General features: G+C 55.9%; 1 protein-coding gene across 4 annotated transcripts; it reads left to right on the top strand.

Moving 5' to 3' along the window:
- The first annotated feature begins 1,266 nt into the window (after window positions 1-1,266).
- Window positions 1,267-25,231, top strand: RTKN (rhotekin). 4 transcript variants are annotated; one of them, XM_053458019.1, is made up of 13 exons: window positions 1,267-1,420; window positions 11,316-11,506; window positions 11,916-11,977; window positions 12,630-12,683; window positions 15,248-15,365; window positions 15,623-15,823; window positions 15,904-15,998; window positions 17,353-17,459; window positions 17,636-17,761; window positions 17,899-18,049; window positions 19,120-19,224; window positions 23,677-23,779; window positions 24,646-24,685. In XM_053458019.1, the coding sequence occupies exons 1-13, from the start codon at window positions 1,310-1,312 to the stop codon at window positions 24,650-24,652; spliced, it is 1,431 nt and encodes a 476-aa protein (XP_053313994.1). In that variant the 5' UTR covers window positions 1,267-1,309; the 3' UTR covers window positions 24,653-24,685. The 4 variants fall into 4 exon arrangements, with proteins under 4 accessions (XP_053313994.1, XP_053313991.1, XP_053313992.1 ...); XM_053458017.1 differs by lacking the exon at window positions 1,267-1,420 and adding an exon at window positions 7,272-7,456; XM_053458016.1 differs by lacking the exon at window positions 23,677-23,779 and having other exon boundaries at window positions 24,646-25,231.

Here is a 25,231-nt window from a genome sequence, read left to right on the forward strand (position 1 = left end):
ACAGAGGAGTGATCGGGAGACAGAGGAGAGATCCGGAGACAGAGGAGAGATCCGGTGACAGAGGAGTGATCGGGAGACAGAGGAGAGATCTGGAGACAGAGGAGTGATCGGGAGACAGAGGAGTGATCGGGAGACAGAGGAGTGATCGGGAGACAGAGGAGAGATCCGGTGACAGAGGAGAGATCCGGTGACAGAGGAGTGATCGGGAGACAGAGGAGAGATCCGGTGACAGAGGAGTGATCGGGAGACAGGAGTGATCCGGAGACAGAGGAGAGATCCGGTGACAGAGGAGAGATCCGGAGACAGAGGAGTGATCGGGAGACAGAGGAGAGATCGGGAGACAGAGGAGAGATCCGGAGACAGAGGAGAGATCCGGAGACAGAGGAGTGATCGGGAGACAGAGGAGAGATCGGGAGACAGAGGAGAGATCCGGAGACAGAGGAGAGATCCGGTGACAGAGGAGTGATCGGGAGACAGGAGTGATCCGGGGACAGAGGAGAGATCGGGAGACAGAGGAGAGATCCGGAGACAGAGGAGAGATCAGGTGACAGAGGAGTGATCCGGGGACAGAGGAGGGATCCGGGGACAGAGGAGAGATCGGGAGACAGAGGAGAGATCGGGAGACAGAGGAGAGATCGGGAGACAGAGGAGTGATCGGGAGACAGAGGAGAGATCGGGAGACAGAGGAGAGATCGGGAGACAGAGGAGAGATCCGGTGACAGAGGAGAGATCCGGGGACAGAGGAGAGATCCGGAGACAGAGGAGTGATCCGGGGACAGAGGAGAGATCGGGAGACAGAGGAGAGATCGGGAGACAGAGGAGAGATCGGGAGACAGAGGAGTGATCGGGAGACAGAGGAGAGATCGGGAGACAGAGGAGAGATCGGGAGACAGAGGAGAGATCCGGTGACAGAGGAGAGATCCGGGGACAGAGGAGAGATCCGGAGACAGAGGAGAGATCCGGGGACAGAGGAGAGATCGGGAGACAGAGGAGAGATCCGGAGACAGAGGAGAGATACAGATATAGGAAACTGATCCAGATTGAGGATTCTCCTCTGGATCCGGGTCACATGGATTGTGTGGTTCTGGAGGTCCTGTGGGTGAGTCCCGTGTCAGCAGGTACTGTGGGTCTGCCCGTTGTCAGCGCTGGTCCAGCCTGGAACTCGATTCTGATTAAGGAAACGCTGTGATGGCTCGGATTCTGGAGATCCACTGAGTGATCTGCTCCCCGGGGCCCCGGCTGGGAGCTGTACAGGCATCCGTATCGCCATTGGTTCCGTGCCAAGGATTCTGGTTTCTTCTAGTTCAGGATGTTCTGCAGAAACCATCACACCCGTGTCACGGTGGCGCGATGTTCGGCTCTGGAGATGGAGATTCGGAGGGGCAAGTTCCGAAGAAGCGTGTTCATCGACACCCCCCAGGTAAGGACCCCATGGGCCCTGCGTTTAGCTGGCTTGTGCACAGTTGGTGGGATAAACATGGCACGTTTCTAAGACCTGCGAAGGAGAAGACCATCCGCGTTGGGGGGGTCACAGTGTCCTGAGTCAGACCATTAGGAACCCCATTCACCACACATGCGCGGGGCCACCGTATCCACATGCCTCGCCCAGGGCAAGTTACCTTCCCTGACAATTTACATACCTGGCCCCCCTCCCTGTACCACCTATCATCCCAAGTGATTCTCTGAGCAAAGGGACAAATCCACCGGCAAAAGGGCAAATTCTTAGGGTTAATAAACTCGATCTTAGTGTATTGCTTGTTTTGGATTCGCCCCCGGGGCTGTTTTTCCACCCCGATTATAGTCACTTCAGATCACTGGGTTCTGCTGAGGGTGACTGACTTTTGTCATGAGTGTGTTATGGCCGCAAACCTCCGAGGTTACACTTCATCCAGGAATGTTAGCGCGTTTCCAGTGAGTCACTGGCCGTGCCGCAGCTTGTAGACACTCGTTACGGGTGACGTCAGGAGGCAGCGGGGGCGGAAAGCATCGTATTGCATAGTATAAACCATCCTATGACTGAGCGTCAGCTCTGCGGCCCAACACTGCCTGAACTGTGCAGGGTTAATGGGGTCATTGCTTCCTGGTGTGTAAAGCAGCAGAGAGGGGGGTTTAGGGGCAGCACCGATAACAGTTATCGGGGTGACACCGGCTAGGGACTCCACGGGGCAACAATGTTTGTAGCCTCTGAAAAGGCGATTTAGGGACAACAGCAGTTATAGTCTACAACAAGAGTGTGCATTTCCAGCTTGTGTCAGTGGCTTGTGTTTGTCTTTGTCGGCAGGTTGTTGTCCCAGTTTGTGTTGCCAGCGTGTTGTGTCAGTGTGTGTCGGCGGGTAGTCGTGTCAGTGTGTGTCGGCGGGTTGTTGTGTCAGTGTGTGTCGGCGGGTTGTGGTGTCAGTGTGTGTCGGCGGGTTGTTGTGTCAATGTGGGTCAGCGGGTAGTTGTGTCAGTGTGTGTCGGCGGGTTGTGGTGTCAGTGTGTGTCGGCTGGTTGTTGTGTCAATGTGCGTCAGCGGGTAGTTGTGTCAGTGTGTGTCGGCGGGTAGTCGTGTCAGTGTGTGTCGGCGGGTAGTTGTGTCAGTGTGTATCGGCGGTAGTTGTGTCAATGTGTGTCAGCGGGATGTGGTGTCAGTGTGTGTCGGCGGGTTGTGATGTCAGTGTATGTCAGCGGGTTTTCCCGTAAGTGTGTGTCGGCGGGTAGTGGTGTCGGCGGGTAGTTGTGTCAGTGTGTGTCGGCGGGTAGTTGTGTCAGTGTGTGTCGGCGGGTTGTGGTGTCAGTGTGTGTCAGCAGGTTGTGGTGTCAGTGTGTCGGCGGGTTGTCGCGTCAGTGTGTGTCGGCGGGTAGTGGTGTCAGCGGGTAGTCGTGTCAGTGCGTGTCGGCGGGTAGTTGTGTCGGCGGGTTGTGGTGTCAGTGTGTGTCGGCGGGTTGTCGCATCAGTGTGTGTCAGCGGGTTGTCTCATCAGTGTGTGTCGGCGGGTTGTGGTGTCAGTGTGTGTCTGCGGGTAGCCGTGTCAGTGGCTTGTGGTGTCAGTGTGTGTCAGCGGGTAGTCGTGTCAGTGTGTGTTGGCGGGTTGTGGTGTCAGTGTGTGTCTGCGGGTAGCCGTGTCAGTGGCTTGTGGTGTCAGTGTGTGTCGGCGGGTAGTCGTGTCAGTGTGTGTCAGCGGGTAGTCGTGTCAGTGTGTGTCGGCGGGTTGTTGTGTCCGTGTGTCAGCGGGTAGTTGTGTCAGTGTGTCTCGGCGGGTTGTTGTGTTTTCTTGCTGTTTGGTCTGTGAGTGTCACGCAGTGAGAGATCTCTCTCTGATGTCTCGCTGTGAGGTCTGTGAGTGTAACGCAGTGAGAGATGTCTCTCTGATGTCTCGCTGTGTGGTCTGTGAGTGTCACGCAGTGAGAGATCTCTCTCTGATGTCTTGCTGTTTGGTCTGTGAGTGTAACGCAGTGAGAGATGTCTCTCTGATGTCTCGCTGTTAGGTCTGTGAGTGTCACGCAGTGAGAGATGTCTCTCTGATGTCTCGCTGTGTGGTCTGTGAGTGTCACTCAGTGAGAGATGTCTCTCTGATGTCTCGCTGTTAGGTCTGTGAGTGTAACGCAGTGAGAGATGTCTCTCTGATGTCTCGCTGTGAGGTCTGTGAGTGTCACTCAGTGAGATGTCTCTCTGATGTCTCGCTCTGCCGTGTCGCTGTCAGTAGTCCTTCGCACCGGGTGTTTATTGCCCAGACTGTCCTGGGGTTCCATTCACTCTCCTCAGCAGGGGCGTAACTAGAAACCTCAGGGCCCCGGTGCGAGAATCTGTTAAGGCCCCCCCCCCATCTATCCCTTTCTCACTATCTCCCCTCTCCCTCCCTACCCCCCTTCTCCCGATCTCCCCTCTCCCTCCCTACCCCCTTCTCACTATCTACCCTCGCTCTCCCTACCCCCCCTTCTCACGATCTACCCACTCCCTCCCTACCCCCCCTTCTCACGATCTACCCACGATTTACCGTCAACTCCTGTGTTGGGAGCGTGAGGCGTTTGTCTCAGGTGCCGGCGCTTCACTGCTGAGCGCCGGCATATGACATCATATGCCGGCGTTCAGCGTGAAGCGCCGGCACCCGAGACAAACGCCTCACGCTCCCAACACTGCACTCTGGGCAGCGTGGCGGCGGCGGCGACGGCGGCAAAAGCAGCGGTGGTGATGACGACGGCGGCAGCAGCAGCATCCTGTATTTCTGTCAGTCAGGGGGGCCCAAGAGTAGTCGAGCGGTCGTTTTCAGCAACCGCTCGGCACCCCTTGGGCCCCCCCTGACTGGCAGAACTCCAGGGCCCGTCGCAGTCGCGACCCCGGTAGTCCCGCCACTGCTCCTCAGGGGTATCACTATTTATGCTCCGGACTGTCTGGGTAGGGCGGGAAGATGTGTCCTGATTTATGACCTTTTTATCAGCTGACCTGTATATAAGCCTGTGTGTTTCCCGATGAAGTGTGTCACTTCCCTGGACATGAGTCTTGTCTAATGCTTCAGGGGCTTGCTGGATCACTCACTGTCCTTCTCAGGACAGTTACAGCACCGGATCCGGCTACGCTTCGGCGAGCTATGGTGCTCGTTCACTCAAGAATCCAAGCCGCATTCCTGCTCCCTTCACCGCTAGTATAGGCTACAGCTGGAAGTGGTTAACCCTTGTGGTATACCCTGTGCAGGTGGGACATGGACAGAAGCAGCTTCTATGACAGATATTTCTCCTGCCTTATCTGATGGCTCGTGTTGGACACTCAGTGGCTGATAACTTTCATGCAGCTTTGTGGCCCCTTCCCATCCCTTAAATATTATTGCTGCTGGTGAAGGCCTGGATAGAGCGAGGGTGGGACGGAGGCCGAGGTGAAGGCCTGGATAGAGCGAGGGTGGGACGGAGGCCGAGGTGAAGGCCTGGATAGAGCGAGGGTGGGACGGAGGCCGAGGTGAAGGCCTGGATAGAGCGAGGGTGGGACGGAGGCCGAGGTGAAGGCCTGGATAGAGCGAGGGTGGGACGGAGGCCGAGGTGAAGGCCTGGATAGAGCAAGGGTGGGACGGAGGCTGAGGTGAAGGCCTGGATGGAGCGAGGCTGGAAAGAAGGCTGAGGTGAAGGCCTGGATGGAGCAAGGGTGGGACAGAGGCTGAGGTAAAGGCCTGGATGGAGCGAGGAGGGGGACAGAGGCCGAGGTGAAGGCCTGGATGGAGCAAGGGTGGGACAGAGGCCTAGGTAAAGGTCTTGAGGGAGTGGGAGAGAGGCCGAGGTGAAGGCCTGGATGGAGCGAGGGTAGGATGGAGGCTGAGGTGAAGGCCTGGATGGAGCGAGGGTGGGACGGAGGCCGAGGTGAAGGCCTGGATGGAGTGACGATGGGATGGAGGCCGAGGTGAAGGCCTGGATGGAGCGAGGGGGGGATGGAGGCCGAGGTTAAGGGCCTGGATGGAGCAAGGGTGGGACGGAGGCCGAGGTTAAGGGCCTGGATGGAGTTAGGGTGGGATGGAGACTGGAGTAAGGGTGGGACGGAGGCCCGAGGTGAAGGCCTGGATTGTAAAGTTGTAGTTACTGCCCCTGAGCGTCCAACCTGCCTGAGGACTTAACGAACAGCCTGCAGATAGGAGCCGTCACTCCGTCTAATCTTCGCCCAATTCGGCTGCTGTAACAAACCCAGTGAAAATTCCAATTACAGATAATATTCGGTAACATTATCACACCTAATACAGACGGCGGGGACCCTGACCCTGGGAGCTTACAATCTTTCAGGTCCCTTCACACATACAAAGAGCTAGAAGTGCCTGTCGGCTCCACACACTAATAACACACCTTGTCATCTGTGTGTGATTATGTGATAGACACGCACCGGATCCCGGCTGGGTACTGCCCTCTAGTGGTAAACACTTCATTTTTACCCTGTATAACCCAAATCGACATCTCCTGCATTAGGGGTGCAAAAGACATGCTCTTCTGGGGCAATCCTGTGACCCAGGCACATGCCCTACATAGAATAACGCCCCCTCGCACTGTGCACTCTGATTGGGGCATTGTCAGTATGACATCAAAGGCACTGAGCACAGCGATTAGATATGACATCACACATTAAGTTACCACTTGACACAGAAGCCCTTGTTAGGTGCCTGCCATGGAGATCACACAACAGATCAGCTGAGGGTTCTGTTTGGCTGAGGGTTACTAGGGCAACCTCTAGTGTGACTTTGTACCTTATCACTGGGTATTTGTGTAACTGAGTGGGGCATTTAGAAGAATTATGTATTTATTTACCCCGTTTCATTTATAAAGCCGTTTCTTGCTGCTTCTGACCTAGAAAAAAGGGGCATCAGGGGAGGAAAGAGGGGTATCAGAGGAGGAGAGAGGGGCATCAGCAGAGAAGAAATGGCATCAAGGGAGGAAAGAGGGTCATCGGGGGGTAGAGGGGTATCGGGAAGGGCGAGGAGCATCAGGGGAGCAAAAGAGAACAGGGGAGAAAGAAGGGGCATAAAAGGAGGAAAGTGTGGCATCAAGGGAGGCAGAGAGGGGCATCGAAGGAGGAAAGAAGGACACCAGGAGAGGAAAGAGGGTCTGGCCAGGTTAAACCGGGACACTTGGGAGGTATATTAAAGTGGCCTCATGTGTCCTTCCCAGCTGCAGAGACAGGATCCCTGCCTTGTGCCCTGATGGAGGATCAGTTTTCAGTGCCCCCCCCCCATGATTTTAGTGCTGGGTGCTGTGAGGGGTTAAAGCCTCCCTCCTACTTGTATTTTCCATGAAGGGGGATGTGAGGCTGCGATGAATGAGGCTCATTGAGAAGGGGGAGGGAGGCAGGACAGAGGGGAGCGGAAGGAAAGATTTGGCTGAAGGAAGAGGGAGAAGGACGTGGAGCTTCTGAGGGGTAAAAGGAGGCTGGGAGTGAGAGAGCTGGGGAGGCCAGGAGAGAGAGAGAGAGCTGGAGAGGCCAGGAGAGAGAGAGAGCTGGGGAGGCCAGGAGAGAGAAACCGGCTCGCAACCACACGCGGAGGGACATTTGGGAAGAGTTGGGGTGGTCACGGGGCAGAAGGAGGTATAATGGGCAGTGGGACTGGGGCAGCCCCATAATGCTCTGCACAGCGGTGTAGCTGGGGCAGCAGGGGGTGACAGTAGTGCCACGGCACAGCTTTGGGGTGTAGGTCTGGGGGGCCGAGTCTGAGTTGTCGGCTTTGTGACAGGTGGAGGCTCTGGGGGCAGGAGGAGAATCCACAGGACGGGGTCACAGAGAGGGGTAACGTGGATGAGATCACTGGGGGGACGAGCTGAGGGGACCATGGAGAAGTGACAGCCTGTGGTGCATCTGGGAGCCGGAGAGACAGCTGCCCAGGGGATGGTGAGCGCCCAGGCCGCGGGGAGACACAGCGAGCCCCCCGATAAGTGGTCAGAAATGGAAGACAAGCTGTGGATCCTGCAGGATCTGAACATGCTGTACATCCGACAGATCGCCCGGAGCCTGCAGGTAGCGTGGGGGGGGGGTGGCACTGGGGTGGCCTTCGTGTTGCCCTGCAGTGGGAGTGGCAGACTCCGTGTCCCATACAATCCCTTCTGTCACCCTGGGGTGGGAGGGGCAGTCTCCGCATCCCGTAGCTCCCATCTGTGTCGCCCTGCAGTGACAGGGGCAGACTCCGTGTCCCATAGTTCCTTGCTGTCTGTCACCCTGCGGTGGGAGGGACAGACTCCGCATCCCATAGCCCCCTTCTGTCTGTCACCCCGCAGTGGGAGGGGCAGACTTCTGTCCGTCACCCTGCAGTGGGAGGGGCAAAGTCCTGCTCCAGTAATACATTGAATATCTCGTTGCTTGGGCCGTGCTATCACCCCACTCTCAGGGGTGGGGTGGGGTAATTTAACTTAGGAATTAGTTACAAAAACCTCCACCAAGTGTGAAATGTCTGCATGTTGCCCCAAATAATTGGAGAAGGAACAGCCGAAAATGCCCCAAACAACCATCCCAGCGGGTACCTGCCCCCCAGGGGGTAAAGGAGACCATCTGGAAATAACAGGATGTTTAGGGCTCCTGGAGGCGTGTTACACGCATGTCTTCTTCTCCGTGGGAAATCTTGGCTCTGTTTCCTTTGCCTTCTGGGCCGACCACGGACAGGCAATAAATCGCATTTCACAGGGAAAGGTTACAAATGCAGCCAGATGTAGTAGCCATCTTGCTAGGGGCCGTATATCCCCCTCTCCCTTCTCTCCTCCACTGTATCATACCCCCTCTCCCTTCTCTCCTCCACTGTATCATACCCCCTTCTCTCCTCCACTGTATCATCTCTTCTCTCATACATTGTGTCGTATCCCCCTCTCCCTTCTCTCCTCCACTGTATCATATCCCCCTCTCCCTTCTCTCCTCCACTGTATCATATCCCCCTCTCCCTTCTCATCTCCATTGTGTCATATCCCCCTCTCCCTTCTCTCCTCCACTGTATCATACCCCCTCTCCCTTCTCTCCTCCACTGTATCATACCCCCTTCTGTCCTCCACTGTATCATCTCTTCTCTCATACATTGTGTCGTATCCCCCCTCTCCCTTCTCTCCTCCACTGTATCATATCCCCCTCTCCCTTCTCTCCTCCACTGTATCATATCCCCCTCTCCCTTCTCATCTCCATTGTGTCATATCCCCCTCTCCCTTATCTCCTCCGCTGCATCATCTCTTCTCTCATACATTGTGTCATATCTCCCTCTTCCTTCTCTCCTCCACTGTATTATCTTTCCCTTCTCTCCTCCACTGTATAAGTATCCCCCTCTCCCTTCTCTCTTCAGTGTATCATCTCTTCTTTCATACATTGTATCATCTCTCCCTTTCCCTTCTCTCCTCCACTGTATCATCTCCCCCTCTCTCTTCTCACCTCCACTGTATCATATGCCCCTCTCCCTTCTCTCATCCACTGTATCATATGCCCCTCTCCCTTCTCCCCTCCACTGTATCATATCCCCCTCTCCGTTCTCTCCTCCACTGTATCATCTCCTCCTCTCCCCTCTCTCCATGTGCTGTGCATATTGAGACTTTTGGCAGCTGAGCGCCCTGTGCAGCGGGGGCCATGTGCAGCGGGGGCCGCTATAATCGTCGGGTACGCAGCACAATGATCCCCTTTTACCCTGACATTTACAGTGAATGTTACAGCGTGGGCCCCTCCAGTCAGCATGACATCATAGGGTGACCCCTTAGAGGCCACAGCGCTCCACTCACAGCGACGATTGTCATATGTGTATTATAGAGAGTAAAAGGAGGGGTTATATGGGTAATGGGAGGGGCTATATGGAGTAATAGGAGGGGTTATAAGGAGTATTTATGAGGTATGTTTATATGTAAATGACTATATGAAGCGTGTTTGTGTGGGGAGGAGGGACTGTGCCGGGGCAGCTGTCCGTTCCCCCTCCCCTGTCCGTGGGGATATTTTTAGCTGCTGCCATTTCTCCTGCCCGTGGAATCGTCTCTTCCTCCCCCCGTCCTTTGCCTCCCTCTCTGGCTAAATGCAGGTCCATATCTGAGAGCAACCGCCGGCGACTCAAACGGCACGCGGTCCCTGTACACCAATCAGGGCCCCCATCAGCGCCACGCGTTCCCCTCCCCCATCAGCGCCATGCGTTCCCCTCCCCCATCAGCGCCACATGTTCCCCTCCCCATCAGTGCCACGTGTTCCCCTCCATCAGCGCGATGCATTGACCGCCCCCCCATCAGCGCCACGCATTGACGGCCCCCTCTCCATCAGCTCCACGCATTCCCGTCCCACCCATCAGCGCCACGCGTTCCCCGCCCCCCCATCAGCTCCACGCATTCCTTGTCCCACCCATCAGCGCCACGCATTCCCCGTTCCCCCATCAGCGCCACGCGTTCCCCGTCCCCCCATCAGCGCCAAGCGTTCCCCGTCCCCCCATCAGCGCCACGCGTTCCCCGTCCCCCCATCAGCTCCACGCATTCCCCGTCCCACCCATCAGCGCCACGCATTCCCGTCCCACCCATCAGCGCCACGTGTTCCCCGCCCCCCCATCAGCTCCACGCATTCCCCGTCCCACCCATCAGCGCCACGCATTCCCCGTCCCCCCATCAGCGCCACCCGTTCCCCGTCCCCCCATCAGCGCCACGCGTTCCCCGTCCCCCCCAGCAGCGCCACGAGTTCCCCGTCCCCCCAGCAGCGCCACGTGTTCCCCGTCCCCCCAGCAGCGCCACGCGTTCCCAGTCCCCCCCATCAGCGCCACGTGTTCCCTGCTCCCCCCATCAGCACCAAGCGTTCCCTGCTCCCCCATCAGCACCACGCGTTCCCTGCTCCCCCATCAGCGCCACGCGTTCCCTACTCCCCCCATCAGCGCCACGCGTTCCCTGCTCCCCCATCATCTCGCTGTAGTCCTCCACAGGAATGGTTGCCATAATGTGTTTTGCTCCATAGCTGGGGCAGATTTGTGGCTATGGTTGGGGCTTTATGGGTCTGCGTGTTACATGAGAGGCGGATGTGATTACCCCACCTGCTGAACACATGCTTCTTTTAGAAAGTGCCTTGGGTGACGTGGCGCAGAGATGGCAGGGAGGGGGCCGTGCAGATAATTCACTAACCAGCACCAGTGACATCATAATGAACCACAACACCTGCCAACTCTCCCCTTAGTGAATAAAAGAAAAGGCAAAATGGTGGAGCGAAGGGTCCCCGAGGCAGAGCTGCCCCATCATCTGGGATCTGTATGAGGTGATGGAGCTGCCGCTGGCCTCAGCCATAGATATGGTCGCCCTGTAACTGCGCGCCTCCCCCCACACCGCCCCCCCAGCCGGGGCATTCCACGCAGACCTGTCTCCTCCAAAGGTGTTCACTCACCGCTGAGCCCCCGTGGAAGAAGCCTCGGCTGAACTTAACTTATTACAAACTCACGCTCCGCTCCTACACATCGGCCCTCCATCTCCCCAAACATGGATCTCCGCCCGCTCCCCTAACCCTCAAAATGACCCCATCAGGGGTAAGCCCCCCCATGGTGTTAATCACATGGTACCCCGACCTCCCTCCTCGCCTCAACCCACCTCACCTGCTTCAATCCAGTCACCCCCACTGAAGTATCTGAAGGGGGGGGTTGTAGGTGTAACGGGGTTGGGGTCCAGCTCAGCAGCTGGGGGTCATCCCAGCGAACATTATGTGATTGGATATAGCAGGGGGTGGGCATCTCCCTGTGAGGGGGGGCAGCACTCAAGGTAAACACACCGCTGGAGACAAAGTCTGCCCACCCTGCAGGGGAGAGTCCGGGGCGGGAGAGCGGAGGCACGAGGTCTCAGCGGTCTTGTCTTCGTGTTTCTGAATGTTGCCCCTGGTGCTGAAGCTTTACCGTCCTCGCTCTCAGGACACAGACATCCAGAAGCGGATAGACCACGAGGTGCGCATGCGCGAGGGAGCCGTCAAGTTACTGGGGGCCTGTACCCAGAAGGAGCAGGCCCTGGAAGCCGCCAAGAACCTCCTCGTCTGCAACAGCCGCATCATGACCTACATGCAGGAACTGCAGCAGCGCAAGGAGGCGCAGGTCATGCAGCGCAGGTACGCAGTGCAGCGTGTGTCACGGATGTTCTTTGTATGTAGTATGTACTAACGTTATCTGTGCCAGGGGCAGTTGGGGCAGATTCAGCCTATCCCTGCGCATGGTGCCGCAGAGTCCTGTACCGGTACTTGGGTATTAGGGGAGCATTGTACTAAATGAGTGAGGCTTTGCGTGGCCCCTGACATTCTCCTCCCTTGGCCAGGGGCCCCTGCCATTAGCCTGGGTTGCCCTTTTTATATTGCTCCCTAGCTGTGGGGTATTTGCGCTCGAGGGCCTGTGCGTAGAGCTTGTTTCTGGGACTGCCTCCGAGGGGCAGAATGACTGCCAGGTCCCTGAAACCCCATTGGGCAGTAGCATGTCCTGCGATGCCCCCCTCAGGGCTCTAACGACCTTGGCGTGTTTCCACAGACCGTCGGATAGAGGCGGCATAGAGGACCGGCAGCCGTGCAAAGGAAAGCTCTGCATCTCGGGTAAGTGGAGGCCGGGGGCAGCTGGCAGGGGCTTTAAGGGGGCAGCAGGATGTAAGGTGGTCTGGGGCAGATGTTTTCCAGCAGGGGGGCGGGTCCCGTGGGGTGGAGGAAGATGTTCCACAGGTTGGGGACGGGGAGGGCTCCAAGCAGGCTAGGGGCGGCGTTGTGCAGATTGGAGGAGGGCTCATAGAGGGCTGGGGTTGTGCAGTTTGGGGGAGGGCTACTAGCAGGCAGGGTTGTGAAGGTTGGGGGAGGACTCCTAGCAGGCTGGGGGTGGGGTTGTGCAGATTGGAGGAGGGCTCCTAGAGGGCTGGGGGCGGGGTTGTGCAGTTTGGGGGAGGGCTCCTAGCAGGGAGCCTCTCTCTCTCATCTCTCTTTTCCTCTCTCTATTTCTCTCTCGCTCTTTCTCGCTCTCTCTCTTTTCCTCTCTCTCTCGTCCTCTCTCTCACCCTCTCTATCTCTCTTTTTCTCTTTTCCTCTCCCTCTCTCTCTGTCTCTCTTTTCCTCTCTTTCTCTCTCTATCTCCTCTCTCTCTGCCTTTCTCTATCTCTCTTTTCCTCTCTCTCTATCTCTCTCTCTCTCTCTCCTCTCTCTTTCTCTCTGTCTCTCTCTCTTTCTCTATCTGTCTCTAATCCTCTCTCTCTCTCCTCAGACCTGCGGATCCCTCTCATGTGGAAGGACAGCGAATATTTCAAAAATAAAGGAGGTGAATTATAACACTCTCTCTCTCCCGCCTTTTCCGTCTTTCTTTCTATGGTGTTTATTGTCTCTGGACTGTCTCTGTCACTTTCCTTCATCGTCTCAGTCGCTACCTGTTGTGGTTTCGGTCTTTCCAATGGTGTCTCTCTCTGGTGATGTTACCCACACTGTCTCTTCCTCCCTGTCACAGTCTCTGTCTCTCTCCTGTGATGTCTCTTATCTCTCTGTCACTGTCTCTCTCCTGTGATGTCTCTTCCTCGGCATCTCTGTCTCTCCTGTGATGTCTCTTTCTCTCTGTCACTGTCTCTCTCCTGTGATGTCTCTAACTCACCATCACTGTCTCTCCTGTGATGTCCCTCTCCTGTGATGTCTCTTTCTCCCAGTCGGTGTCTTTCTCTCACATCGCTCTATCTCTCTCACCGTCGCTGTCTCTCTTGTGATGTCTCTTCCTCCCCATCACTGTGTCTCTCCTGTGATGTCTCTTTCTCCCCTTCACACTCTACTGTGATGTCTCTTCCTCGCCGTCACTGTCTCTCCCCTGTGGTGTCTCTTTCTCTCCTGTGATGTCTCTTCGTCGCTGTCTCTCGTGTGATGTCTCTCTCCTGTGATGTCTCTTTCTCCCATTGCTGTCCTTCTCCTGTGATGTCTCTTCCTCCTTGTCGCTGTCTCTCTCCTGTGATGTCTCTTTCCCCCATCGCTGTCTTTCTCCTGTGATGTCTCTTCTTCCCCGTAGCTGTCTCTCCTGTGATGTCTCTTTCTCTCTGTCACTGTCTCTCTCCTGTGATGTCTCTAACTCACCATCACTGTCTCTCCCCTGTTACATAGTTACATAGTTCAGCCTTTTCTATATCTGTTAATTTTTTGCTGTTGATCCAAAAGAAGGCAAAAAACCCCGGTTTAGAAACAGATTTCCACACAATGGTTTGTATCGCCCCCCGGATATATTTATATAATGTATATCGCCCCCCGGATATATTTATATAATGTATATCGCCCCCCGGATATATTTATATAATGCATATCGGCCCCCGGATATATTTATATAATGCATATCGGCCCCCGGATATATTTATATAATGTATATCGCCCCCCGGATATATTTATATAATGCATATCGGCCCCCGGATATATTTATATAATGTATATCGCCCCCCGGATATATTTATATAATGCATATCGGCCCCCGGATATATTTATATAATGTATATCGGCCCCGCATATATTTATATAATGTATATCGGCTCCGCGTATATTTATATAATGTATATCGCCCCCCGGATATATTTATATAATGTATATCGGCCCCCGGATATATTTATATAATGTATATCGGCTCCGCGTATATTTATATAATGTATATCGCCCCCCGGATATATTTATATAATGTATATCGGCCCCCGGATATATTTATATAGTGTATATCGGCTCCGCATATATTTATATAATGTATATCGGCCCCGCATATATTTATATAATGTATATCCTCCCCGCATATATTTATATAATGTATATGGGCCCCGCATATATTTATATAATGTATATCTGCCCCGCATATATTTATATAATGTATATCGGCCCCGCATATATTTATATAATGTATATCGGCCCCGCATATATTTATATAATGTATATCGGCCCCGCGTATATTTATATAATGTATATCGCCCCCCGGATATATTTATATAATGCATATCGGCCCCCGGATATATTTATATAATGTATATCGGCCCCCCGGATATATATATATAATGCATATCGGCCCCCGGATATATTTATATAATGTATATCGCCCCCCGGATATATTTATATAATGTATATCGCCCCCCGGATATATTTATATAATGCATATCGGCCCCCGGATATATTTATATAATGTATATCGGCCCCGCATATATTTATATAATGTATATCGGCTCCGCGTATATTTATATAATGTATATCGCCCCCCGGATATATTTATATAATGTATATCGGCTCTGCATATATTTATATAATGTATATCCTCCCCGCATATTTTTATATAATGTATATGGGCCCCGCATATATTTATATAACGTTATCATATCCCCTCTGAGGCGCCGTTTTTCTAAACAGATTTAAATTAGTTAACCTTTCTTCATAACTATAGCGCTCCATTCCTTTTATTAATTTTGTAGCCGCCTCTGCACCCTTTCTAGTGCTGTGATATCCTGCTTTAGAACAGGTGCCCGAAATTGCACAGCATATTCAAGGTGCGGCCTTACCATTGATTTATACAGAGGCAAAATTATATCTTTATTCCGCGACTTGATGGCCCTTTTTATCCACAACGATACCTTACTGGCCTTAGCGGCTGCTGACTGACATCGCACATTGTTGCCTAGTTTGTTGTCTCATTTGTCGTGACCCCTAATTCACTACCGTTTAGGGTGTAGGCTGCTTGTGCGTTCCCTACCCCGAAGTGCATAACTTTACATTTATCTACATTAAATTTCATCTGCCATTTGTGTGCCTGCCCCCCCCCCGCAGCACTGTAATGTGATGTCTCTTTCTCTGTTGTGATGTCTCTCACGTGAGTGCGGTCTCTTGCAGAGCTGCACCGCTGCGCGGTGTTCTGCGCTCTGCAGTTGCGGGGGGAGTTGTACGACACGGACATGGTTTTCGTGGATCGGACGTCCACCGATATCTGCTTCGAGAGCGCCGTTGTGTTGTGAGTATCTGTGGTGCTCCGCGGGGGCGGAGCTTCTGGGGCTCAGGGGCGCCTGGGTATGTCGCTATGTCATGGAGGCTCATTCCAGCCCCTCTCACGGGCAGTTAATCTGGGTAGTGCCACAGCCCTGTGCTCACAGTATAGTCACATCTTTGCATACCTGCCTAGTGTCCTGCTTAGATTGTCCAGTCCCTCCGTACCTGCCAAGTGTCACATAATTCGGCCCCCGTGACGTGGTTGTTTCCTTGTCCCCTCAGCTCGGACGTGGACCCCGGCTTCGTGCTGAAGCTGCAGTTATATAGCTGCGCAGTGGACGAGGACTTCTCTCTCTCTGGGACCCCCAGAAAATTGGCCACGAAACTGAGCAGCTCCCTGGGGCGCTCGTCGGGGCGCAGGGTCCAGGCCACCTTCGATGCAGCTTCCGGGGCCCCTATCCTGCTCCCGGCCCCCAGCGCACCGTAAGTCTTTTACGACACCGTGTCTCAGAGGGCCCGACCTTGACCCGGGGCTGATTTCTCTTCTGTCTCTCCTGTTTCAGGGGCCCCAAGTTCCAGCTCCTGGCCCACACGGAGCTCACCCTCAGCCACGTGCAGGACGGCTTCAGGACACACGACTTCACCATTAATAGCACAGGTAGGGGCGGCCGGGGTCATCTACAGTGATGTCACTATGATGTCACTGTGAGACTGTTATCTGCAGAGGTGGCAGTGATGTCACTGGGGGGCAGTTGCTGTAGTGAGTGCAGTGATACCACGGGGGGCAGTTGCTGTAGTGAGTGCAGTGATGTGACTGGGGGCAGTTGCTGTAGTGAGTGCAGTGATGTCACTGGGGGCAGTTGCTGTAATGAGTGCAGTGATGTCACTGGGGGGCAGTTGCTGTAATGAGTGCAGTGATGTCACTGGGGGGGCAGTTGCTGTAATGAGTGCAGTGATGTCACTGGGGGCAGTTGCTGTAGTTAGTGCAGTGATGTCACTGGGGGCAGTTGCTGTAATGAGTGCAGTGATGTCACTGGGGGGGCAGTTGCTGTAATGAGTGCAGTGATGTCACTGGGGGGGCAGTTGCTGTAGTGAGTGCAGTGATGTCACTGGGGGGCAGTTGCTGTAATGAGTGCAGTGATGTCACTGGGGGGGCAGTTGCTGTAATGAGTGCAGTGATGTCACTGGGGGGCAGTTGCTGTAATGAGTGCAGTGATGTCACTGGGGGGGAAGTTGCTGTAATGAGTGCAGTGATGTCACTGGGTTCAGTTGCTGTAATTATTATTATTTATTGTTTTATATAGCGCCATCAAATTCCGTAGTGCTGTACAATGGGTATGTAATGAGTGCAGTGATGTAATTGGGGGGGGGGGGCAGTTGCTGTAGTGAGTGCAGTGATGTCACGGGGGCAGTTGCTGTAATGAGTACAGTGATGTCACTGGGGGGCAGTTGCTGTGGTGAGTGCAGTGATGTCACGGGGGCAGTTGCTGTAGTGAGTGCAGTGATACCACGGGGGGCAGTTGCGGTAATGAGTGCAGTGATGTCACTGGGGGGCAGTTGCTGTAATGAGTGCAGTGATGTCACTGGGGGGGCAGTTGCTGTAATGAGTGCAGTGATGTCACTGGGGGGCAGTTGCTGTAGTGAGTGTAGTGATGTCACTGGGGGGGGCAGTTGCGGTAATGAGTGAAGTGATGTCACTGGTGGGGCAGTTATCCCGGCACAGGCAGAAGTTTGTCCTCAGGGGTGGATGGGGGGCTCCCGCGTAGCTGCTGGTGTTGGGTGGGGGGAATGCTGTAAACTGGTGGTGTGCGGATCCTGCTCACCCCTCCACGGGGTATCACCATGGGGTATTAATGAGTGCGATGTTACCCTTCCCTCCACCGGTCGGGGCAGATAGAAAGGATTCGCGTTCTCCGTGAATGGGGTGTAGCTGGCGGCCCGTGATGCACCTGTATCTGATGTGTGGGGGCCATACGTGGACAGCTGTGGGTTCATCGTCTCTCTCTCCACAGAGGAGAGTCCCTGCTGGCTCCCGCTGTATGGGAGCGTCTGCTGTCGTCTCACGGCCCAGCCGGACTGCATGAACCAGGAGGTGGCGTCAGGAACCCTGCAGATCCAGGTACCCCATACCCCCTGTCTCCTCTGCCTCCTGGGCCCCGGGGCCGATCGCCCTGTCCCCTTCAGGCCTGTGGCTCCAGAGCCCTTACTAGTCAGAGGGGCCCTGTGCTTTGTTGGCTTCCCTTGTTCTACTGTGGCGACACGTCATTGTTCCGTGTAACACGTCTCTGTTTGCAGGCCAGGGAGCAGGAGAGCTGGCAGCGCATGTTCTGCACACTGCGGGGATGTCAGTTGTTGTGTTACCAGCAGCGCGGGGATGCGGATTCAGCTGCCGAGCCAAAGCTCACTATATCTGTCAGTAAGGTGAGTCGTGTAACAGAACACACAATAATACACGGAACAGACTGTAACACACAGCGCACACGGCCAGGATGCTGGGGGCTCGGGGGGCTCCGGAGTCCGGGGGTCTCCTTCTCATTTCCCTATCTCCCCCACCCCAGGAGACGCGGATCCGCGCCTCAGAGCAGGTGCACAGCCTGTCCGTCACCAACCGGTACGGGTGCGAGGAGGTGACGCACACCCTGCGCGCCGAGGGGCTGGACGACCTGCGCCGCTGGATGGAGGCTTTCTGGCAGCACTTCTACGACATGAGTGAGTGACAGCAAAATACCCCCCCCAACTCAGAGGCAGGAAAATACCCCACTGGTGCCATCTCGTACCCAGAGGCAGGAAAATACCCCACTGGTGCCCCCCCTGTACCCACAGGCAGGAAAATACCCCACTGGTGCCATCTCGTACCCAGAGGCAGGAAAATACCCCACTGGTGCCATCTCGTACCCAGAGGCAGGAAAATACCCCACTGTTGCCCCCCCCATACCCAGAGGCAGGAAAATACCCCACTGGTGCCCCTCCTGTACCCAGAGGCAGGAAAATACCCCACCGGTGCCCCCTCGTACCCAGAGGCAGGAAAATACCCCACTGGTGCCCCCTCGTACCCAGAGGCAGGAAAATACCCCACCCCCACCGGTGCCCCCCCCGTACCCAGAGGCAGGAAAATACCCCACTGGTGCCCCTCTGTACCCAGAGGCAGGAAAATATCCCACTGGTGCCCCCCCGTACCCAGAGGCAGGAAAATACCCCACTGTTGCCCCCCCCATACCCAGAGGCAGGAAAATACCCCACTGGTGCCCCTCCTGTACCCAGAGGCAGGAAAATACCCCACCGGTGCCCCCTCGTACCCAGAGGCAGGAAAATACCCCACTGGTGCCCCCTCGTACCCAGAGGCAGGAAAATACCCCACCCCCACCGGTGCCCCCCCCCCGTACCCAGAGGCAGGAAAATACCCCACTGGTGCCCCTCTGTACCCAGAGGCAGGAAAATATCCCACTGGTGCCCCCCCATACCCAGAGGCAGGAAAATACCCCACTGGTGCCCCCTCGTACCCAGAGGCAGGAAAATACCCCACTGGTGCCCCCCCGTACCCAGAGGCAGGAAAATACCCCACTGGTGCCCCACCCGTACCTAGAGGCAGGAAAATACCCCACTGGTGCCCCCCCGTACCCAGAGGCATGAAAATACCCCACTGGCTCCCCATACCCCATGGTGTGAATGCCCCTCACCAGTTCGTCCTGCCCCTGTAGCCCACCCCTGATGCTGTCTTTTACATTGGTTTGCACCCTTGTTATTTTATGCCGAGAATTTGCCCCTGGTTGCCCCTGCAGGTCAGTGGAAGCAGTGCTGTGACGACCTGATGAAAATAGAAACTCCTTCCCCCAAAAGACCACCAGCAACCCTCAGCAAGCAGGGCTCCCTGTACCACGAGATGGGTGAGAGCGCCTGCGGGGGGTGGGGGTATTAGTGCAGGATACAGTGTGCGAGGTATCACTGCCAGGGTAGGGGGTATTAGTGCAGGATACGGTGTGCGAGGTATCACTGCCGGGGTGGGGGGTATTAGTGCAGGATACGGTGTGCGTGGTATCACTGCCGGGGTGGGGGGTATTAGTGCAGGATACGGTGTGCGAGGTATCACTGCCAGGGAAGGGGGTATTAGTGCAGGATACGGTGTGTGAGGTATCACTGCCGGGGTGGGGGGTATTAGTGCAGGTTACGGTGTGCGAGGTATCACTGCCGGGGTGGGGGGTATTAGTGCAGGATACGGTGTGCGAGGTATCACTGCCGGGGTGGGGGGTATTAGTGCAGGATACGGTGTGCGAGGTATCACTGCCGGGGTAGGGGGTATTAGTGCAGGATACGGTGTGCAAGGTATCACTGCCGGGGTGGGGGGTATTAGTGCAGGATACGGTGTGCGAGGTATCACTGCCAGGGTGGGGGGTATTAGTGCAGGATACGGTGTGCGAGGTATCACTGCCAGGGTGGGGGGTATTAGTGCAGGATACGGTGTGCGAGGTATCACTGTCGGGGTGGGGGGTATTAGTGCAGGATACGGTGTGCGAGGTATCACTGCCGGGGTGGGGGGTATTAGTGCAGGATACGGTGTGCGAGGTATCACTGCCCGGGTGGGGGGTATTAGTGCAGGATACGGTGTGCGAGGTATCACTGCCGGGTGGGGGGTATTAGTGCAGGATACGGTGTGCGAGGTATCACTGCCGGGGTAGGGGGTATTAGTGCAGGATACGGTGTGCGAGGTATCACTCCCGGGGTGGGGGGTATTAGTGCAGGATACGGTGTGCGAGGTATCACTGCCGGGGTGGGGGGTATTAGTGCAGGATACGGTGTGCGAGGTATCACTGCCGGGGTAGGGGGTATTAGTGCAGGATACAGTGTGCGAGGTATCACTGCCGGGGTGGGGGGTATTAGTGCAGGATACGGTGTGCGAGGTATCACTGCCGGGGTAGGGGGTATTAGTGCAGGATACGGTGTGCGAGGTATCACTGCCGGGGTGGGGGGTATTAGTGCAGGATACAGTGTACGAGGTATCACTCCCGGGGTGGGGGGTATTAGTGCAGGATACGGTGTGCGAGGTATCACTGCCGGGTGGGGGGGTATTAGTGCAGGATACGGTGTGCGATGTATCACTGCCGGGGTAGGGGGTATTAGTGCAGGATACGGTGTGCGAGGTATCACTGCCGGGGTGGGGGATATTAGTGCAGGATACAGTGTACGAGGTATCACTCCCGGGGTGGGGGGTATTAGTGCAGGATACGGTGTGCGAGGTATCACTGCCGGGTGGGGGGTATTAGTGCAGGATACGGTGTGCGAGGTATCACTGCCGGGGTAGGGGGTATTAGTGCAGGATACGGTGTGCAAGGTATCACTGCCGGGGTGGGGGGTATTAGTGCAGGATACGGTGTGCGAGGTATCACTGCCAGGGTGGGGGGTATTAGTGCAGGATACGGTGTGCGAGGTATCACTGCCAGGGTGGGGGGTATTAGTGCAGGATACGGTGTGCGAGGTATCACTGTCGGGGTGGGGGGTATTAGTGCAGGATACGGTGTGCGAGGTATCACTGCCGGGGTGGGGGGTATTAGTGCAGGATACGGTGTGCGAGGTATCACTGCCCGGGTGGGGGGTATTAGTGCAGGATACGGTGTGCGAGGTATCACTGCCGGGTGGGGGGTATTAGTGCAGGATACGGTGTGCGAGGTATCACTGCCGGGGTAGGGGGTATTAGTGCAGGATACGGTGTGCGAGGTATCACTCCCGGGGTGGGGGGTATTAGTGCAGGATACGGTGTGCGAGGTATCACTGCCGGGGTGGGGGGTATTAGTGCAGGATACGGTGTGCGAGGTATCACTGCCGGGGTAGGGGGTATTAGTGCAGGATACAGTGTGCGAGGTATCACTGCCGGGGTGGGGGGTATTAGTGCAGGATACGGTGTGCGAGGTATCACTGCCGGGGTAGGGGGTATTAGTGCAGGATACGGTGTGCGAGGTATCACTGCCGGGGTGGGGGGTATTAGTGCAGGATACAGTGTACGAGGTATCACTCCCGGGGTGGGGGGTATTAGTGCAGGATACGGTGTGCGAGGTATCACTGCCGGGTGGGGGGGTATTAGTGCAGGATACGGTGTGCGATGTATCACTGCCGGGGTAGGGGGTATTAGTGCAGGATACGGTGTGCGAGGTATCACTGCCGGGGTGGGGGATATTAGTGCAGGATACAGTGTACGAGGTATCACTCCCGGGGTGGGGGGTATTAGTGCAGGATACGGTGTGCGAGGTATCACTGCCGGGTGGGGGGTATTAGTGCAGGATACGGTGTGCGAGGTATCACTGCCGGGGTAGGGGGTATTAGTGCAGGATACGGTGTGCGAGGTATCACTGCCGGGGTGGGGGGTATTAGTGCAGGATACGGTGTGCGAGGTATCACTGCCGGGGTGGGGGGTATTAGTGCAGGATACAGTGTGCGAGGTATCACTGCCGGGGTAGGGGGTATTAGTGCAGGATACAGTGTGCGAGGTATCACTGCCGGGGTGGGGGGTATTAGTGCAGGATACAGTGTACGAGGTATCACTCCCGGGGTGGGGGGTATTAGTGCAGGATACGGTGTGCGAGGTATCACTGCCGGGTGGGGGGTATTAGTGCAGGATACGGTGTGCGATGTATCACTGCCGGGGTAGGGGGTATTAGTGCAGGATACGGTGTGCGAGGTATAACTGCCGGGGTGGGGGATATTAGTGCAGGATACAGTGTACGAGGTATCACTCCCGGGGTGGGGGGTATTAGTGCAGGATACGGTGTGCGAGGTATCACTGCCGGGGTGGGGGGTATTAGTGCAGGATACAGTGTACGAGGTATCACTCCCGGGGTGGGGGGTATTAGTGCAGGATACGGTGTGCGAGGTATCACTGCCGGGTGGGGGGTATTAGTGCAGGATACGGTGTGCGATGTATCACTGCCGGGGTAGGGGGTATTAGTGCAGGATACGGTGTGCGAGGTATCACTGCCGGGTGGGGGGTATTAGTGCAGGATACGGTGTGCGATGTATCACTGCCGGGTGGGGGGTATTAGTGCAGGATACGGTGTGCGAGGTATAACTGCCGGGGTGGGGGATATTAGTGCAGGATACGGTGTGCGAGGTATCACTGCCGGGGTGGGGGGTATTAGTGCAGGATACGGTGTGCGAGGTATCACTGCCGGGTGGGGGGTATTAGTGCAGGATACGGTGTGCGAGGTATCACTGCCGGGGTAGGGGGTATTAGTGCAGGATACAGTGTGCGAGGTATCACTGCCGGGGTGGGGGGTATTAGTGCAGGATACGGTGTGCGAGGTATCACTGCCGGGGTGGGGGCTATTAGTGCAGGATACGGTGTAAGGGTATCAGTGGCAGGTGTGGGGTATCGCTGTGGGGTATCAGTGCGGGGTGCAGGGTGTCACTGCAGGGTTTGGGGTATCAGTGTGGGGTATGTGTGCACAGTGTGGGGTATCAGTGCACGTGTAAGGGTATCAGTGGTAGGTGTGGGGTATCACTGTGGGGTGCAAGGTATTGGTGCTGGGTATTAGTGCAGGGTGTGGGGTATCAGTGCCAGGTGTAAGGGTATCAGTGCAGGGTGTGGGGTATCAGTGGCAGGTGTGGGGTATCACTGTGCGGTATCAGTGCGGGGTGCAAGGTATTGGTGCAGGGTATCAGTGCAGGGTGTGGGGTATCAGTGGCAGGTGTGGGGTATCACTGTGGGGTATCAGTGCAGGGTGTGGGGTATCAGTGGCAGGTGTGGGGTATCACTGTGGGGTATCAGTGTGGGGTGCAGGGTATCAGTGCAGGGTGTGGGGTATCAGTGCTCTGATTAACCCTTCAGCTGCTGTCATGTAATTCTATCCTTTTCTCTTTCGTTTGTGCTTTTGCCCTGATGACAAATTTTGAACGTAACTGATGCCCCTCATAAAAATTCTCCCCTCCCCGCCCCACGCTACCCCGACTGCCGCTTCCCCTGTTGTTGCCCCGTTCATTCCCCTTCCCGTGTTGTTGCCCCGCTCATGCCGCTTCCCCTGTTGTTGCCCCGCTCATGCCGCTTCCCCTGTTGTTGCCCCGTTCATTCCGCTTCCCCTGTTGTTGCCCCGTTCATTCCGCTTCCCGTGTTGTTGCCCCGTTGATTCCGCTTCCCCTGTTGTTGCCCCGCTCATGCCGCTTCCCCTTTTGTTGCCCCACTCATGCCATTTCCCCTTTTGTTGCCCCACTCATGCCGCTTCCCCTTTTGTTGCCCCACTCATGCCGCTTCCCCTTTTGTTGCCCCACTCACGCCGCTTCTCCTTTTGTTGCCACGCTCATGGCGCTTCCCCTGTTGTTGCCCCTCACATGTTGGCCTCCCTGCCCCGTCCCAGCTCTGTCGCTGCCCCCTTCCCCCTCTGCGGAGGGTTTGCTGCTACAGGACACTGCGGTCTCCGCTGAGATCCGGTCTCTCCTCTCCTCTTATTACAGTGAAAGGTGTGTAAGAAACGTGATCACCATGTGTAACATGTAACACGTGCCCCTCGCACACGCGCGCGCCCCTCGCACACGCATGTCACATATACATTCTGTGTAAAGCCCCCTGCTGATCCCGGCTCCTAAACATCATACGAAGTGGTAATATATATGGGGGGTATCCCTGTTACCCCCTCCTGCCGCTGTGCCACCTTTTTGCCCCATCACGTGGTATAAATTACCCCCTCCATTTGTGATAATAGCTTACAGAGAACCCCCATGGCTGGAAACAATCTCAGGGGGAGGCGGGGGAGGCAGGCAGGGGAGACAAGCAGCCTGGAACAGGCAGGTAGGGGGAAGCAGGCAGGGGGGCAGGGAGAGGCAGATTCAGGCAGGGAGAGGTAGGTGGGGGGCCAGGGAGAGGTAGGTGGGGGGGCAGATTCAGGCAGGGAGAGGTAGGTGGGGGGGCAGGGAGAGGTAGGTGGGGGGGCAGGGAGGGGCAGATCCAGGCAGGGAGAGGTAGGTGGGGGGGGCAGGGAGAGGTAGGTGGGGGGGCAGGGAGAGGCAGATTCAGGCAGGGAGAAGCCGGAACCTACTGTCCTCCTGTGACCATGCAGGAGCCTGCTGTCTCCGTGCCTACACAGGCGCCTGCGAGGAGTGTGTGATGCCGCGCATGTTGAAGTCACAGGCACATTTATTGGTCCAGATGAATGTCTCCTCCCCTTTGCATTGTGCTGCTGACCTCCACGACCGTCATTAATGCTCCCTCTACGTGTAACACGTTGATTGGATGAATGTGTTGATTGGACACGCATTGACCAGATGAGCTTGTTGATTGGACGAGTGCTGGTAATCGGTGCATTACAAGCTTTTCCGTATTGTTGCAGCTATTGAGGGCCCGGGGCCCATCCCCGACCTCCTGTCCCAGAGGATGAAGGAATTTGAGCTTCGCAGAGGCCTGGAGCCACCACCTTGGACCTCTTTCTTCCAAAGCCCCACGGCCGCCCTCCCATCCTGCTCTTCCTCCTCGGACTGTGACAGCCCCCCAGCCAGACCCTCCCGCCTCCGACCCCGGACCCTGTCTCTCGACGCCAAGCTGACGTCACTCAAACAGCGGGGTCTTGGAACGTCCGGTGGGACCCCAGGGGCCAACAGACTGGAAAGCCCACACATGGGGGTCAGGGATTCCAGCAGTAGCGGGAGCAGCACCCCTGACTCTGAGAGGGGGTCCCAGAACCGCAAGAGCAACAGGAACCTGAAAGCCAAACTGGACCCAAGAAACTGGCTCCAGAACCAAGTATGACCCCAGCACAGAAACTGGCAGGAAGTGATGTCATTTCTTCAAAATGGCTGCTCACAGTGTGAGGCTTCAGCCCATTGGTCAGTTTGTTATTATGTGAGGCCATTGGCTGCGCAGTTTTGGATTAGACATGATGAGAGGGGGGGGGGGCGCCAATCAAACTGCTATACGCA

Source organism: Spea bombifrons, chromosome 1 (genome assembly GCF_027358695.1).
Source record: "Spea bombifrons isolate aSpeBom1 chromosome 1, aSpeBom1.2.pri, whole genome shotgun sequence".
Lineage (NCBI taxonomy): Eukaryota > Metazoa > Chordata > Amphibia > Anura > Pelobatidae > Spea > Spea bombifrons.